The sequence below is a fragment of the Carex rostrata genome, chromosome 17, assembly GCF_964058835.1.
Source record: "Carex rostrata chromosome 17, lpCarRost1.2, whole genome shotgun sequence".
In the NCBI taxonomy this organism is placed as follows: Eukaryota; Viridiplantae; Streptophyta; class Magnoliopsida; order Poales; family Cyperaceae; genus Carex; species Carex rostrata.
This window is the reverse complement of record NC_135934.1, coordinates 10,223,478-10,241,213: the sequence shown is the minus strand read 5'-3', so window position 1 is coordinate 10,241,213 and position 17,736 is coordinate 10,223,478. Positions and strand designations below refer to the sequence as shown.

General features: G+C 34.2%; 3 protein-coding genes across 3 annotated transcripts; 2 read left to right on the top strand and 1 right to left on the bottom strand.

Moving 5' to 3' along the window:
• Nucleotides 1-6,317: 6,317 nt before the first annotated feature.
• On the bottom strand, nucleotides 6,318-8,126 carry PNSB4 (NDH dependent flow 6). The gene is made up of 6 exons (XM_078318535.1): nucleotides 7,948-8,126; nucleotides 7,824-7,865; nucleotides 7,551-7,710; nucleotides 7,376-7,431; nucleotides 7,160-7,228; nucleotides 6,318-6,569 (listed from the first exon to the last, which is right to left on the bottom strand). Exons 1-6 carry the CDS (start codon nucleotides 8,035-8,037, stop codon nucleotides 6,438-6,440), a joined length of 549 nt encoding a protein of 182 aa, XP_078174661.1. The 5' UTR covers nucleotides 8,038-8,126; the 3' UTR covers nucleotides 6,318-6,437.
• Nucleotides 8,127-10,005: 1,879 nt separating this feature from the next.
• LOC144568486 (casparian strip membrane protein 3-like) lies at nucleotides 10,006-11,025 on the top strand. The gene is made up of 3 exons (XM_078318850.1): nucleotides 10,006-10,320; nucleotides 10,416-10,539; nucleotides 10,649-11,025. Exons 1-3 carry the CDS (start codon nucleotides 10,100-10,102, stop codon nucleotides 10,862-10,864), a joined length of 561 nt encoding a protein of 186 aa, XP_078174976.1. The 5' UTR covers nucleotides 10,006-10,099; the 3' UTR covers nucleotides 10,865-11,025.
• Nucleotides 11,026-11,795: 770 nt separating this feature from the next.
• Nucleotides 11,796-14,007, top strand: LOC144568194 (Ribosomal protein L3 family protein). The gene is made up of 3 exons (XM_078318467.1): nucleotides 11,796-12,221; nucleotides 12,884-13,113; nucleotides 13,555-14,007. The coding sequence occupies exons 1-3, from the start codon at nucleotides 11,896-11,898 to the stop codon at nucleotides 13,842-13,844; spliced, it is 846 nt and encodes a 281-aa protein (XP_078174593.1). The 5' UTR covers nucleotides 11,796-11,895; the 3' UTR covers nucleotides 13,845-14,007.
• Nucleotides 14,008-17,736: the final 3,729 nt, after the last annotated feature.

Here is a 17,736-nt window from a genome sequence, read left to right as displayed (position 1 = left end):
CGTAGATTCTATAGGCCATGGCCATGTTAATGTCCATATAGTACTAAGTACTAACTATTATAACCCTAGTTAGCCTTTCCTTCCTAGGTTTTCCTACTGTCATGCACTATCAAATTCAATATATGAACCAAAACCAACTCATGAAATCAAAGCACGCCCACTCTCCTTTCCTCATTGGTTCAAAAGTGAAAGAAAATTTGCCTTTATAAGCAAGCACCCCCCCACCAATCCTGGCCAGTCCTTCCTATTCCTATCCTCCAAAGGGCAATGATGCTTTCATTTGTTGCATCTAAAGGGAAAGGAAATGGGATGCCTTCTCTTCCTGTTTCATTATACTATATATCAATATAGTTTCTAGAGTTTAGTTGTAGCAAAAGAAAGAAGCTAGAGAATTCAATCCATGTTTGCGTAAATATAGTAATTCATCATTCATCATCTTAGGTCTTGCATGTGGAAGTGAGGTTAGTTTTATTGTGCAGCCAAGGATGACTTGCCGGTGCATGCATGCATATTTGTTTACTTAAATTGTATGTTGTGTTTTGAATCGGCAAGGCATTTTTTGGCTACATGATTGCCTCCTTTTCTCATGCAAAAGCTCAGATGATATAACAAAGGAGGAGAATAATTAGTAGCTTCCTTTTTATGGTGATACTATACTATATTATAAGGGAAAGGTAATTGCATATATATATATATATATATATATCCAGGCTTCTTAGAGTACATACAAGTCGGGCTCCATTTTGTGTACCATGCACAAGGACCAAGTTCTACGATACAATTATTCTAGTAATACCAAAATATAGCCTTCATATATTTCTTTTCATTTTTTCCATGAACAATTACAGCACTTGATATATCTGTAAATAAGATTTTAACATCACAAAATTTGAAGAACAGAGGGTGGAGCATACCAAGCATTTGCTATATATGTCACGATGAGGAAGAGACGGTGAAGCATCTCTTTAACGAGTGCTTACAGACGAGAACGTTATATATTTGAAGTGATATTCCAACGGTTTTTCTCTCATATGGAGAGATGATCGATATTTCCAAGATGCTTATCACTTATTTCTACGGGGAGCTTTTGCAACAAAATTAATGAAGGAGATTCTTCTCATCTCACAGTTTGTCATTTGAAGAGAACGACGATGTGCACGAATCTTTCAAGAAAAATCCAAAGATGCATGTCTTGGTAGAAGAAGTTAATTTACACCCAAGCCAATGGAAGAACATCAATTAAAAAGACTACATTGATTATTTTTATTTTTCTTTCTGTCCTTTTGCACTCTTTATTGGCTCAATTCTTTTGAGTCGCTTTCTTATCTTCTTTGTTTTATTTTTGTTTTAATGGATATTTTCTTTTCATTTGTTTAGTCAATTATTTAGTTTCTTCTTATTTGCCCTTCTATATGTTGGGGAATCATAAATACTAAACAATTACGTTTTATCTAGAAATCAAATACTTACATCTCATCTAAGAGTCAAACACTTACATTCCACGAAAGAAAAAAATAATTCTTACCTTAACCAAAGAACCGTCATATGCCAAAGACACTCAAAACATAATCTTAAGTGCGAAATACAATACTTGATTCCATGCCGTTTGTCGAATATCCAAAGCCTTTGTTAGAGCAGCAACTGTCTCTGTGAGCACGAGACTATACTCTATAAGGCAAGAAGTCATTCTCGCATTTTGTCGTTGGGTCGTCAAATAGGTCTTCCAAGACAACAAGATACGGCCCTTGAGAAATTCTCTCATAATTTCCTAATGTATTTCTCTTCTCAGTTCTTTAATGGTGGAAGAAGGGAGAAGACACTCAGATTCCGTCTAAAATAACTTTTGTTAAGAAATCTAAGTTATGTGTATTATCTTATGCCTTGGGGACCCATCATTATATAGAGTGACACATCTGACACTGAACGTGCGGCCGCACAAACGTCGAGACGCGTCTAATAACCGCCTTTCTTTCAACCTATATTCCCAACTCTAAAAACTACATGCAGAAATTTTGTGCGGCCAGGCATGGCCGCACGGTTGGCCACGCGTAATTTATGTAAGGCTAAACATAAAAAACTCTGGGATTTTGTGCGGCCATGCCTGGTTACACGGAATTTCGTAGCACTTATGGCCGCACGGGGTCTCTGTTTCCAGTCCAACTCAATGTGTATCTCTGCACATTTACTCTGGTTTTGTGTGGCCTCATAGGGCCGCACGGGCTCTCTGCATAGGCAATTTTCTGAATTGCAAATCTCAGAATTAGTCCATCAATGATTTGATCTTTGCCTAAATTGTTGTACACATTTATGGACAACACCCTATTGAATACATAGATTGTCTAATATCTTAATTTCATATTATATCATTTTAATTGTGACAGCCATATATGACAGTATAAATTCATAATTATATTACATATATGCTCAACGTTGGATTATGATCCAACACTATAAATTAAGAAATTTAATTAATTAATCAATTTTTTTTTTGTGAAAAAGTGGATTCCCACTGATTTCATTAGAAATCAAAAATTAGTTTAGCTTCCAACTCCAAACAACCGGAGTAAGAAACATATTAAAAATAACTGGAATATACCAGTAACATGCCAATATCAACTAAACAGAAACAAAAAGCCATCAAGGTTGATTACGCGTGGGTTAAACTACCTAGAAATGCATAAACACAAAAACTCCATCAAAACTACTCATCAATCTATTCATCAAGGAATTCTAACCCAAGAATATGGGTTAAACCTTCTTGAGCCAGATCCCCTTCCTCTAACCCATCCACTTGTTCTTCCACTTGAGTACCTATTTGAATTATAACCTGACAAAGCATACTATTAGTGTTCAATGGTAAAATTAAAGACAAATTAAGTAATGAACCGTTATTGAGAGTTTTACACCAAAATGAGGATATACAACAAGAATGAGACACTTTTCGCGAGGATAAAAATATGACTTTTTGCAACGAACTACTTTCATTGTTCAGTTTTTTCTTTTTGCGACGGACGACCGTCTTAAATGCACTTTTTCTCTCGCAAAAGGTGTCTACTTTGTTGTAGTATATATAAAGAAATAATTCTTAAGTCCACAACCCGCAAAGAAGGAATATTAGATTGTTGAAAACACATTTTGTTCCTCTTAAGTCATATACACCATAGGACAGTACCACGAACAAGTTCAACAAGAGGTTTATCCTTAAGGGGTATTTGAGCATTGAAAAATCAAATATCATCCATAGAGTGGCCTTGAAATACAAAGTTATTATGGTTGAATTAATTAATCAATTAATAAGATCTTCTCAAGCTTGGCATGCATGCACCTCTCATGCACAGTTATGGTTGGTTGGTTGCACTTGATTAATTAATTTGCCTTGGACATATATAATTCAGTATAAACTGTCTATTATTGTTGGTTACTTTGATTCGAATACTTAATTATTTATTAAGATATTAATCGTTGATCATGCGTGTACGTACGTGCAATTTATGCTGTGCACCTTTTGCGAGTTTATATCCATCTACTTAATTATACTGATAGTTTGATACTGATGATATTCTCTGTAACACTAACTAATTCATCCCATCATCACGGGCCTCCCGCTGATACCACAAGATCTATCCCAATTACAATTCATTCGACAACCTCAAATCAATGATCACTTCAAATTTATACTCTTAAAATTTTATTTTCTTATTAAAAACACTACTTCCACACTATAAATGATATTTTTTTAATCTTTTTTAGTATCTTACCAATTCAACTAATTAATTATAAAATACCGTTTGCCGTGTCATCAACAAGCGCCGTGATGGTTTTAGTTCAGAAAGTTCGGTATAATTTATAAAACCTTGTTGCATTTCTAAAATAGAAATATATCCTACCACAAAAATAACATTGCAATTTATAAGCTAATTGCATCTGAGGTATTAACCGTTTGTAATAATATATGAGATTGTTATGAAATTTCTTGAGAATAAACGGTACGTTCCTTATCTATTATATATTCTTAAAATTTTAGATATTGCCTTATATTGGGACCGTTCGGCACCATAATTTGGATTACATTTTAGTTATTTTAATTCATAGGTAAATGCTAAAGAGGATTGATTTATGAGTAGGCATATGTCTTAATTAAGGTTTTGGAGAATCAAAAAAGGGATAAAACTAGGGTGTTCTTAAGCTCGCCAAGGTGTTTGGTGAGCTTAACTTAATTCAAAATATATTATACCGGTTTCAAACGACAAATTCAAGCCGTTGAAATTCATCTACTTCACAAGTGATGAATCTATATGCAAAGATTTTAAGTTTTCAAATTATTTTAATATAAAGTCTAGCAGTCAAAATTAGAAGGTTTATAAATTAATTTTAGTGCATTCATTTTTTGACAAGTTGACTTCATACAAAACTAATTCATAATTCTTAAAACTTTACATGTAAATTCATCACTCATGAAGTAAATCGGTTTCAACGGCTTGGATTTATTGTTTGAAGCCAATTTAATAGATTTTGGAGTTAAGCTCACTAAACACCTTAGTGTGCTTAAAAACTCCATATATAGTTCTACCCTTAAAAATATATTTAGACAAAAAAATTAGCCAGTTTTAAACGGCTAATAAAACTAAAAAAAAAAAACAATTATTGTGTTCAATTATCGTCTTGGCCAAATCAACACATATAGATGTACGTGAATAATGATTCTAACACATATAGATGATATTTATGAATTTTTTAACTAATTTACAATATTAAAATTTCTTATGCTCAATTAGAGTTAGTAAAATCCAACCTTAAAAATTGAAAACTCGTATACTTTTTTTGTTTTTGTTTTTGTTTTGAAAATCCTTGGGCTCTACGCACTCCATTAATTCCTGCACATGCATGATTCGAATTCCCTATCCTCCCATTCCCATAAGAGGAGTAATGCCTATACCAATTACCAGCTATGCAATGCAGCATTAATTGCAGCGGTGGCAGAAGGAACCAAATCTCTTGCCCTCCGGTCCTGTTGGCAGGAAAATCCAATCCTAACCACAGGTCCATCCATGATCCATCCATTCATTTCATACTTGTTTTAATTAATCTGAACGGTAATAATTATTAATTACAACATGATAAAAAATATTCTCAAAAAAATTCTATCTATCTACTTGGATCATAATTTTAAGTCTGATATCCTGTAATTGTAATTCTATCTAGCTACTTGGATGTTAATTTTACGTCTAATCAAGTCGACAGTGCAGAGCTGTCAAAACGATTGATGTCATATATATCCTGGAATAGATCGGAATAGATCGGTGGAAGTATTAGTAACTAGTACGAGCCTCGTACACTGTTACATTGCATAATGATACATTGTATGGTCCTGTTCATGTGGGATCCATTATACAGCGCAATTTCTTTTAAATATAAATTAATAAAAAGGAAGAGAGAGAAACATAAAAGAGTATATCAGGTTTTTTATCGGTAGAAAAATTAGTAAATTTTTTTAACCAATTCTAAAAGTAAAAAGTTTGAATCGGTTGAAACTTTTTTTTTTAGAAATTAATAAAAAGAAAGAGAGAGAAATATAAAGAATACATTAGATTTTTTATTGGTAGAAATTTCAGTGGAATTTCTACTTATCATAATTAAAAAAAAAAAAAATTCAAAAAAAAATGGAATATTTCTATTATATCTAAATTTTAAGATACTCCATCTATTTTTGTAAAATCTTTTCATATTTTACTAGAGAAAATTAAAAGGAAAAACAAAAAACTGATCCAAACTTTTTAATTTTTAGGATAGTTAGAAATCCTACCGATCTTTCTATCAATTAAAAATCTAAATTTTAGAATTGTTAGAAATTCTATCGATCTTTCTGTTTCTCTCTCTTCCTTATTAATTTTTTTTAAAAAAAAAGTTCTTTTATACAGCTCATAATTCTCTTTCTCTGTTTTTTTTTTATTTGAGAATTTTTACAAAGACTGCAAAAACATGAAGAAAAATCGAACTCTGGATCTGTGTAAAGAACAGTCCTAAGACTTTTTTTTTTTTTTTTTAGCCAACTTCCCCTTTCCCCCCTCTCTCTCTCTCTCTCTCTCTCTCGCCATGTGATCTTTCTCAGTCCCACACATGGTGTACAGTACCAGTAGTCGATCTCAACAGTACTACATGAATAGACATAGTCACATAGACATTACAACTACTAATTAACAATTTCTTTTCCCAGTTCCAGTCCTTTTTAGGGGCCTTTTGATTCTTCTAGGCACAGAGTTACAATACATGACTCATCAGACATCTTCCCAGTACCGTAAATAACAAAACAGTAAATATTTCACAGTTTCAGAGCTATTTTATCCAATTTGGTATTAAATCAAGTAAACAAATACTTCATGCATCCAAGCGCTCTACATTTTAAATGCATGCAGTTAGTGTATAAATAATGATGATTTTCACTTGACAAGTTGTTCTTCCTTGCCGATGGCTTCCTCGATTTCTCTCAATGCACCGACCTTTTGCTCGATTTCTTCAATCAACTCCTCCCTATAGAGCTCGGCTCTATTAGCTTGTTCTATATCTTCTTGCTATATATATACAACATTCAAAAGCAATTCAACGGTTAATTACCTCTGGATTAATGTGCAATTTACTAACACAAACGAAGAATGAATATATATAGAATGTAAACAGGTGCAAGTCTATCGATCAACACCTTCAATGATATGATTTTACAATTATTAAAAGTTCATTATTGTTGCTATTTTTCAATCACGGGCATTCACGGCTGGTGATTCTTGACTCAACCCAACTTCAATTGAAGGATAAACAGTATTTTTCTTGTAAGAAACAAGAAAATGAAAATCTAAGTTTCTTCCAACAGGGATTCAAACCTAGTACAAAACTATTTAATATTTGTCTAGCAATGTCATCAGTAGACCACTTGTTCAGTGAAAAACTGAAAATAAAGGCATTGGTTAGGATTGGAAACTTTTGACCCAAAACAAATCTGATAAATGTTAAAATTATAACAACGTCCTAAGTCCTAATGAATGTTGCATTATTCTTCATTTTCCAAATATAATTCAATTGAAGGATAAATAGTTCACTCCAAGCCTATGCTTCTTAATTAATTACCTCAATTTGTCAATAAATAAGAAAAAACAAAGGAAAATACCTTGTCATACCACCAGTGTGCAGTTCCATCTCCGCCTTGTGAACGGTAATCGTCCCTATCATACGGATCCTACTCAACATTTTTCACATACAAGTTTCAGTTCAGCAATACACAACAAACAAGTAAATTAAATAAAAAAAATTATGCTGACAATTTGCAATTATGCCCAATATTTATCAATTAAATAATTAGAAGGGACGGTTTCTGGATTATTACATTCATTGATGCAAAGAAGCAGCAACCCCAAACCGTGAACATGAAGTAAAAGATGTCTGTAAAAAGAGCCAGACAAGTGCAGTGAGCATAGTAATCCCAATTATATCTAAGAGTTAAAAAGAAAACCATAATAATAAGTAATAATTATATCTTTTAAGTAAAATATTCTACTCACAAACATTTTTGATGGAAGCATCACTGAGATGCCAGATGGATTTGTGGACAATCCAGTCACGCGTACCCTCGACGTGCTGTACCATAACCGCCATCAGAGGAAAATCAGGCAATGCATTCAAATGCCGTGCCAAACTTCCTCTCACTCTTTTCTCTAGATCCTAACATCAGTGTAATTAAAACAAGAAAAATCTCTTTCAGTTTTTCTGAATAACAATTTATTGTTTTATAATTACCAGAGAATGACAGATTTTTTAACAGCAAATTAAATTACCAGAGAATGACTGCTCCATCTGCACTGACCAAGATGTCCAAGCTGCCAGGTCAATATAATTAAATTATTCAGAATTAATACCTGGAATAATTATGAAATTAATCAATATATAATGAAAACTAACTGCTCTAGGAAGCGGGTTATGATTGATCTTAGAATTAGACGGCTGGAAAGCTGAACACAGAGCATGTGGCTTCATAACTGGAAGCGCCATTGCTGATACCTCCAGTGTGGGCCAGGATAGCAGTTGTACGAGATGAGTCTTATTTATGTACAATTTAATATTTTAATTAATAAAGATAGAGGTGTAGGGTGCTGCTGAGTAGATAAGAAACCTTTCTGTCCAATCCTTTTTCTTTCTTTTTTTCTTTTTTTCTTTTCTTTTATGAAATTATTTCTTTCTTTTGGAAAGGGCTGGCCCATATCATAGCCCAGTATACGTATAAATTAAGAGGTAGCGTCTTTTAGAAAGGCCTGGCCCATATCCCATTCTTTGTAGCGTCTTTTTTGAATAAAAATATATTTTCTTGATGTCTTTTAGATGTTGAGGACATTATTAATAGTTATTGTTAATTTCAGTCAAGACTTAACCATATTTTATTGAATATTAACTAATTTTAACCTGATAAAACTAACAGCTTTACAAATATGAGATACTTTTGAACTTTTCAGGAGAAAATGATCGCATTTCAAAATTCTAATAGGCAAAAAAAGAATCTAACTGGTAGTCTGACTTTAAGTAGTATTGAATTTATGTTCTTCATCACTAAAAAAAAAAAATCTGATGGCCAAGTTTTCAAAATAAAAAATAATGATGGGCACACACATAATCGGCTATTAAATTAAGTGAAGAAATGATGGTCAAATAGGGTTACGAAAGATATCAAGCAGTGTAATCTGATAAACTAGGTCTAATTGCTACCATATATAAAATTGGAAAGCAAAATTTAATTAGTACATATATGACAGCACCTCATTTGACCATGGCGTGTCATGTGCAAAGAAGTTGCGTTTTATATTATTTGCACTAAATAAATTAAAGAGGGAAAGAATAAATGAGCATGATTATATGGCCCAACACTTTAATTTTCTCAATTTGTTATTGGAGTTGGAAGGGAGCTTTAGCCTTTAGGTCACAAAATATTAGTTGAGATATATTACTCTCAATTAAATGATTGGTTGATGGTTATTTGAGTAAGTAGGAGCAGGTGTACATATATAATCAGACCGTGTAGATTTCTTTCATTAACACATTGATGACTCTGTTTTTTCTGTGGTTTCAACTAGTGCTGCGATTGATGTGGCTGGCTATACAATCAATTAAGGGACCGCTAGTGCTCAATTGTACAGCCTTTGTTAATATATAGTTGATTGGGTATATATTAGAATAATTTTTTCAGGTTTGTACAAAGAAAATTTCAATCCATTTCTTACCGATCGAGTCGTGAGGTGGTCGGGATTAATTAATTGATATGAATTTTAACTTTAGCTAGAGGATTAACTTGTGAATTTATCTTTACAACTCGTAGGATTCACGTACTACGTACTAATCGGCTTCTTCACCCTTGTCTAACTGAAGAACTTAATTAATCCAATATGCCCGTATCCAACATTTAATCTTACATTTTTAAAATTAAATACTTATAACTTCAATTAGTAGATATGATGTAGAGAGTTACTTATATAATTCGATCAAGTGAGACTTATTTTTTTTTCTCAAGTGTTATGCCAATTGTTCTCTATATTTCTAAACATTTTTTTTTTTTCTGTTTTAGCCAAGTAAAATTAAATGCTTTATGACTTGTAGTATATATTTATTGATGAATTGTAATCTTTTATTTATGATTATTTGTTAATATTTAATTATCTGTATGCCATTTATTTGCAATTATCTTATTATGTTGTAAATATGTTAAAAGAAAGTTGTAAATATGTTAAATATAAAGCTAAAATAATAAAAAAAATGTATATCCTAGAGAATTCAATTAAAATTACAATAACTCAAGATCGATGTATCTATAAGAGAGAGCACAAATCTGGCCATATATAGTATTGCCACTGAAGAACGGCAGCGGAACCTTAATTATATATCCATAAGCACACAAATGATTCACAATAGTCAATAGTTTCCTAATTAAGTTAAAGGAACAGATCTATAAATAGGCTTGTCGAATGCATCTTAGATAACAACATCCACAATTCAAATAATACATACTTTTGGATCTCCTAAGCACTGCACTAGCTGTAATTAATTAACAGCATACCTGAATTCAAAAATGAAGGAGGAAGTTGTAGTGACTGGAGAGACCTCTAAAGCTGCCATGCAAGGAGGAGCGATCAACAAAGGATACTCAATAATGGATCTCATATTTCGCGTTGTCGCTATAATCGGCACACTCGGTAGCGCCATTTCCATGGGAACCACCAACGAAACGCTCCCATTCTTTACCCAGTTCATTCGTTTCAAGGCGCAGTATGATGATCTTCCTACTTTCACGTAAGCAATAGATCGATATAGCATGCTATTATGCTAATTTTATGTTAATATGTTGTCCTAGGTACAATGATCTTCCTACTTGAAATGCTTGGCAGGTTTTTCGTGGTGGCTAACTCGGTTGTGTGTGCTTACCTCGTGTTGTCTATACCAGTGTCGATTGTGCATATCATCAACAGCAGGGCGAGATATTCCCGGCTAATCCTTATATTTTTTGATGCGGTTTGGCATGATTTTTTATTTTCTCAAGATACACATATATATCATTTGAAATGATATTACTAATATTTGGTTTTCTAAAATCTAAATAACTACTCTGCTGTTTGTGAAGGCAATGATGGCTCTTCTGACGGCGGGGGCCTCAGCAGCAGCGGCGATTGTGTACCTAGCACACAAAGGGAATGCAAGAGCAAACTGGTTCGCCATATGTCAACAGTTCAACTCCTTTTGCGAGCGCACGTCGGGCTCCCTTATTGGATCCTTTGCTTCTATGGTTGTGTTTATCTTGCTAATCCTCTTATCTGCCTCGGCTCTTGCAAGGCGCTAAATGCTTCTGTTGCTATATGGTTTGCGTATGGTTTTGTTCAGCTTGTTAATTTAAATGTGCATGTTTTTGTGTTATGATTGCATGTATGTATGTATTTTATGTTTACAGTTTCAATTGTGGGATTGTCATGTTTTAAATGCTTTTCTTGATCGAAATCGAAATACAGGGGCATTCAAAGAAAAAATGTTTTATAACTAATTTCCCGAGACGCGCTTGTTGGTGATTTTTTTTTTTTTTTAATTTAGAGAAAAGTAAAATATAAATTAAATAATTCTTATAATTAATGGGGGAAATGAATAAATGAAAATACTGTAGTTTGAGCCAGGCTCTTATTTCCGGCTCGGATTTAAAAAGTCCGACCCATACCATAATTAATTCGAGCAGAACTAGAAAGTTGAGATTGAGGGACTGAATAAAAGTATTATTTGATTTTATTTCATGAGGGTGGCAGGTGGCTGATTGTGTATAATTTATTGTAATTTTTTTTTTTAAAGAATAAAATTTTCAATTTTCAATTTATAGATAGGGTGTAGTTAGCACCCCTCTCCTTCCATCTACTTAAACTTCTGCCTCTGCTCCTGACAATAAGACCAATACTGCAATACAGACATCAAGATGTGATATGTCACGTGGTGTATTGTGAAGGATAAACAACGCGGTTAAGGCAAGATGCATGTCATGGAAAACATGCTAGTATGGGTTTATCGTGTCGCATCAGACATGTAACTATTTATTATTTTTTAAATTACCTTTTCAAAATGTAGGGAAATATAGGACAGGAAAAAAAAAATGTCAAAAGGGCTTGGGAATTCGTTGAAGAACAGTTGTCAGAGAAAGACTTTTAAAGAAATCGGAAAAAATGTTCGGCCCGGCCCGGCCCGGAAGAATATTAACCCAAAGGAAAAGGCAACAAAAGTTTACATTCTAACGCTATCCAGTCTTCCCTCAGAACCTCACCATCCAGTCCGATTTGTTACAAACCCTATCCATTAAAGCGAGCGCGAGACACACAGAGAGTGAGAGAGGGAGAGATGGGAGTGGTATCAATTGCGAGCCATGGGCTCTCGGTCGCAGTCGGACCGGGGTTGCTTCAAAGAAAACGCAGCAATTCAATGGTAGGAGTAGGTATTATTGCTCCTAGTATGCTTCAAATGGGGAGTAGCAGAAGCAGAAAAGGTGGAATGAGAGGTATAGAGGTGGTTGCGATGGCGTCGTTCGAGGCAGGGATTGGTGTCATGGGCACCAAGCTGGGCATGATGACCTACATCGAGCCTGAAGGGAAGGTTGTCCCTGTCACTGTCGTCGGCTTTCGCGAGGGAAATATCGTCACTCAGGTCAAAACATCTGCCACTGACGGGTACTCTTAACCCCTATATAACTCTGCATTACTATTTTCAATCTGTTATGTTCAAATTCTCTACATATATTATTTGATTATGTTGATTCTTTGGTAAATGTAATTGTTTTAGGAACTTAGAACTGCAATTGCAATACATAACTCAGCTTTGTGTTATTACCAAGCATTACCAGTAAGCCTTGGTGTTTTAAAGAGTGTGTTCACTGAAGCTCAGCGTCTTTCCATGTTTGGACTGCATGTAGTTTGTTTTTCTGCGGTATATTTTGTTTCCATTGGCGTTTGACTTTTGGGGGCCAGCCTATGCTGAGCTGCAAGTTGCTCTACCTTTTTTTACCAGCTTTATGAAAATTTTGAGGTGTCTTGTTTGTATAGGATTAGAGAACTTTTAGACTCCCATTTCATATGCCAGTCTTTGGAATGGTGCAGAGATTGTTTGGTCCGTATTGAGAGGAAAAGAACTATTTTTTTTGGGTTATAATCAGACTTCGTAATTGCGAAAATTATTCAAATTGAAGCTAAGAAACCGAGTTGACAGTAAATCTATGATCTCCTGCCTTTTTCATTGCTTTTGCTTTTTTTTTTCTTCTGTAGATACTAGATAGAGTTCATTTTTTAAGTTGGGGAAATATGGGAATTGCGGTTGATATAAATTTGAATGGCAGGTACGATGCGGTGCAGGTGGGGTACAGAAGAGTGCGGGACACGAAGCTGACAAAGCCGGAGCTGGGACACCTGCAAAAGACGGGATCCATCCCCATGCGTCATTTGCAGGAGTTTCGGCTCCAGTCCGTTGACGGCTTTGAACCCGGCCAGAGGCTCGCAATTGAGGAGATTTTTAAGGAGGGCGACCTTGTCGACGTCTGTGGAAACTCCATCGGCAAAGGCTTCCAAGGTGCTTTATTAATTTACTTTAGTATGATTGCTGTAGATGAGTTAATTTTCCTTTTTCACAGTACAAATGCCCCCTAACGATTGTACTACCACCCAATGAAAGATTGAGAGAATTGAATTATCATGTGCATTGATACTAAATTAACTTTGCATGGAAATGGGGCTTGAATTCTTATTTTTATATTGCCTTAATACTGTTAACTTATTGTTTTTTAGATTCTAAAACCCACTGACAGCCTATATTTGTTGCTGTTATCGTCATAACTCAATTAGGGAAACTTCGTGACATTGGATTGGAGATCCTATTAAATTAAATAGGTTCTGACAAGTATCATCATGACACTGCCATTATCCAATAATAGCTGTTTATGTGAGCATATAGTATGAAAATTGCATTTAAGACATGATTATTATTCATTTTTTTCTGACATAATTTTCACAGGTGGAATCAAGAGGCACAATTTTGCACGAGGGCCGATGTCGCACGGGTCAAAGAGTCACCGACAGTTGGGTTCGATCGGTGCAGGTACCACTCCAGGTCGTGTGTATAAAGGAAAAAAAATGCCCGGGAGAATGGGGGGAGTGAAAACCAAGATCAGAAAGCTCCCAGTAGTCAAGATCGACACTGATCTCCGGGCAATACTGATTAAGGGGGCGTTACCAGGAAAGCCTGGCAACCTTCTTCGAATTACACCGGCTAAAATTGTTGGAAAAAACATTCCCAAAAATTAGTTTTTCTCTCTGTTTTTTTTTTTGTTCGCATTTTCCTCTTTTTGTTTGTGTAGAGAGACTGGGGAATATATATTAAAGCAGATTTTGATGCTTGTTCGTTCGATACCATGCCTTACAGCCCTTAGCCCGCCAAGTTATAAATTTTAAAGCATTATTCGTAATCTGCCAATTTTTAAACCAGGCCGGACATGTGAAATTATTTTATTAGAATTTACAAAGTAACAACACGTATCACGAAAGCGCCTTGTCGGTTGTTCATGTAATTATTGGAAGATATATTAAACATGTCGGATTTATTAATTGGTACGCCTAGGAGAAATTCGAATTCAAAATCTGACCCGTTCTAAAGAAATGCTGACCCGTTATGAAAAGGTGCAGATCCTTTCTGAAGAGGTGCAGACCTTTTATGAATAGGTGCATTGGTTTTTTATAAACCATCCATATTTCTCTCTCGATCCATCAGACGAAAAACATGAATAGTGACAGCCAAATAAAGAGAGAAAAAATAGAGAGCACCAAGAAACACTCTGTTAATACTTGAAGGTCTTAGGTCGTGGAAAATGCAAGGCTTCCAGCTTCGGCTTGTGATTCCTTGCAGAACCAGTAATACTGTTACGCTCGCAAGATCCGCTTCTACACAAAGATTAACAGAGTAATTTGTAAGTTATATCTGTTAATTAACATTGGTATCAGAGCCAAATTTTTTTAATGAATTTTTTTTTGGAAGTTAATAGTGATTTTTTTAAATTAATAAAATATATTTTTTTAGTTCGGTTTAGATAACTGATGTTATATATGAAATTAGCGCCACTGGAATTTTTTTTTGTACGGGTTTTTTTTTTTTGAAAATCTGTTTTACAATTTTTTTTTTGTTAAAATTATATATTAAATGTATAATTTTAGTGGGAGTTTTGTAAAGTGAAATAATTAATGGTAATAAAATTTATAGAATTAAAAGATGATTGTAAAATTTAATGATCCTTTAATTTTAATCTATAAATATTATTATTATTAAATTATTTCACAGTTGTTGTAAAACTAAAAGTGTTATGCTAGGTATTAAATAATTTATATTAAGCTATCAGAATTGTGATATGTCCTAACTTAGTTTAATTGTAATTTTTTAGTGAAATGACATCTGCATCTAGGAATATTGTGGCAGAACTCAATAAGGGTGAAAAACTGAATGACGATAATTATGAAATTTGGGCCATGAAAATTCAATATGTCCTGGAAGAACAAGAGGTTCTTTCGGTCTTGAATCATATTCTAACCGAACCAGAAAAATGTACAACTGACAAGCACATTGCTGATAGTGCTGCATGTGAGTCCTGGAAAAAAGAAGAACTCCATTGCTCGCATTACATTGCTGAGCAGTATGGACAATGATGTGATGCATGAGTTTAGGCAATATGAGATTACAAAAGAGATGTGGCTTACTTTGAAGCAAAAGTTCGGTGAAACTTCTGTTACAAAATTGAGACAACTCACCATCAAGTTTGACACTTACAAGAAGCGTCCTAATCATAGCATGCGGCAACATCTCAGGGAGATGTCAAATATGATTAGTGAGTTGAAGGACGTTAGCCATGTTTTGACTGATGAGTAACAACTTCAAGCGGTGATTCGTTCACTTCCTCATACATGGGAACACATGAAGGTGAATCTGACCCACAACGAGAGTATTACAACTCTCAACGGTTTTATTTTTTATGAGCACATAGAGAAAATAACATAGATCACATCTAAACGGTTTTATTTTGACTTTTGAATTATTAAAGTTTAAAAAAATAGAGGTATGATGGAGGCACAAAAAATGAAGGCATTTGAACCCTCCTCATTCTTGGTCGGCAATTTCAGCTTTCATTACAGGATAAGAATTAGGTTAATGGATCTTATTTATAAAATTAAATCTCAGCCTCTGAAAATTTTGAGAGGATATTGAAATTAGGACTTCTAAAACAGAGCACATTGTGGGATATGGGGGTCAACAAATTTTGGTTGTCGAACTCTCGTATAAGAACAAAACCATTTAGCAATGTTTTGGATTAAATTTGTTGCTTGGTGGTGAGACATGGCTTGAATTTGATAGAGATGAATCGAGAGAAGATGATGTAATTAATGGGAACGTGGAGTGTCAATTGTCACTTTGCAAACATTTGGAGGAATCAATCCATTTTTCACTACTGCCATCTGGGGTTCCTTTCTGATTTGGTTCCCATATAGTTACAACGGAGCCCTCTAAGGGTCCCTTGAATGTGGCTTCTTATTTTTAGTACAAGGAAACAATGTTTTTGCCATTTTTGAGACAATTTTACAATGCTTATAACATTTTACTTTAAACTATATAGAAAATTATGTATAAGCACAAAAAATTAAAAATAAATGAGTATCAATTGACCACCATTCGATATACATGGATCCACCCTTAAATATGGTACTAGAGCTATGTATTTTTTATTTATTTAATGTGAGGCACGGTTAATGGAGCAAATATAATATTGCTTCTGATGACCTACCGTTATGGTAAATATAGCAAATTTGTTGGTATAAGCTTTGTTACAACTTACAAATGATGCTTCATTTGTTTCAGTTTCTTTTTTAAGTTATATTTATAATTCTTAATTTCGAATTTATTGTGATGGTGCTCTTATAATATTCGTGCCAGAGCAAATCAAACAGTCCGGAACTCCGGATCCAAACTCAAAATTTCGTTACTTGAGGGTATTTGAATTAAAAGAAAGGGACTCCCTCGATAGTCGATACCAAACCGCAACACCAATTTCATGTGATGGCCCACGCTTTTATTCCTATACCAGCAACAATTACAGCAAAAACTCAGCAGAACACATTAAATAGTTCTGGATCAGTCTGCATCTTTACATAACAACCCTCCATTTTCAAATAAAAATTTAACAACCTCGTGTTTTTATCCTTAATAAAAAGTATGATTAAAATTTGGTACAAAAAGCCATCTTTTTTAAACAAATTAAAGTTGTACAAGTAGCCTGCCCCAGCCTTGGGCCGCTGGCTTTGTGATTGTGAGAGAGGCAGTATTTCCTCAATTGATCAATTTACATTTCAGATCATTCTCCTCATAACACGATGGTATATTTACGGGTGCTGATATTAACGCCAAAGCTTTTGTTACCGACACAACATCTCTGATTTTTCAAGTATTTCGGACAGATTTGCGTGTTTTTTCTCGGAGTGGCAAAAAAGCTCGTAGCTCGTGGACCGTTCGTGACTCGCATCCAACTCGCTCGCTAACAACTCGTTCATTAGTGGACCGAGCTATTAACGAGACAGCTCATTACTAACTCAATTCAAAATTAACAAGTTTGAGCTGGGGCCTAGCTCGCTCGCGAGCTGGCGAGCCAACTCGGTCCAAATATGAATTTGTCAACAGATATGAATTTATGTGAATTTAGTATGCATAAATTTATTTTGTGAATTATATTTGTATAAATTTGAAGATTTAGTATTTTAGTATGTATGAATTTAATTACAAACGTAGTTTATGGTAGTTCACTTTATATTACATTATCTAATACATTTGGACTTTTGGCCCACGAGCTTTGACGAGCTGACTCGGCTCGCTTGTTTTTAAAACAAGCGAGCCATGAGCTTGGTCTAGCTCAAACCGAGCTCACTCATTGCCAGCCTTACTCACAATATTGCTTTTTAATATTTTTTTCTGATATAGTAAGAATGTTTCTCAATTTTTTTTAACAGCAAATTGTATCGGAGATTATTTTACAGTATAATGTTTCTCAATTTTCTTATAGTGAAAGTATATTTACTATTCTTAGTTTGAAAAGCAAATGGTATAATATAGATAACTCTTCCTTTTTTACTCCAAATTTATATAACTAGTTCTGAAAGGAACAAA

Bases quoted from the DNA above. Each gene is read 5' to 3' on its own strand.
- PNSB4 (XM_078318535.1), bottom strand. From the start codon at position 8,037: ATGGCGCTTCCAGTTATGAAGCCACATGCTCTGTGTTCAGCTTTCCAG. The intron at 7,711-7,823 runs GTAATTTAATTT...CACTGATGTTAG, and splicing joins GATGGAGCAGTCATTCTCTG to GATCTAGAGAAAAGAGTGAG. The intron at 6,570-7,159 runs GTATTTTCCTTT...GTATATATATAG, and splicing joins CACACTGGTGGTATGACAAG to CAAGAAGATATAGAACAAGC.
- LOC144568486 (XM_078318850.1), top strand. From the start codon at position 10,100: ATGAAGGAGGAAGTTGTAGTGACTGGAGAGACCTCTAAAGCTGCCATG. The intron at 10,321-10,415 runs GTAAGCAATAGA...AATGCTTGGCAG, and splicing joins GATGATCTTCCTACTTTCAC to GTTTTTCGTGGTGGCTAACT. The intron at 10,540-10,648 runs GTTTGGCATGAT...CTGTTTGTGAAG, and splicing joins TCCTTATATTTTTTGATGCG to GCAATGATGGCTCTTCTGAC.
- LOC144568194 (XM_078318467.1), top strand. From the start codon at position 11,896: ATGGGAGTGGTATCAATTGCGAGCCATGGGCTCTCGGTCGCAGTCGGA. The intron at 12,222-12,883 runs GTACTCTTAACC...TTTGAATGGCAG, and splicing joins AAAACATCTGCCACTGACGG to GTACGATGCGGTGCAGGTGG. The intron at 13,114-13,554 runs GTGCTTTATTAA...TAATTTTCACAG, and splicing joins CATCGGCAAAGGCTTCCAAG to GTGGAATCAAGAGGCACAAT.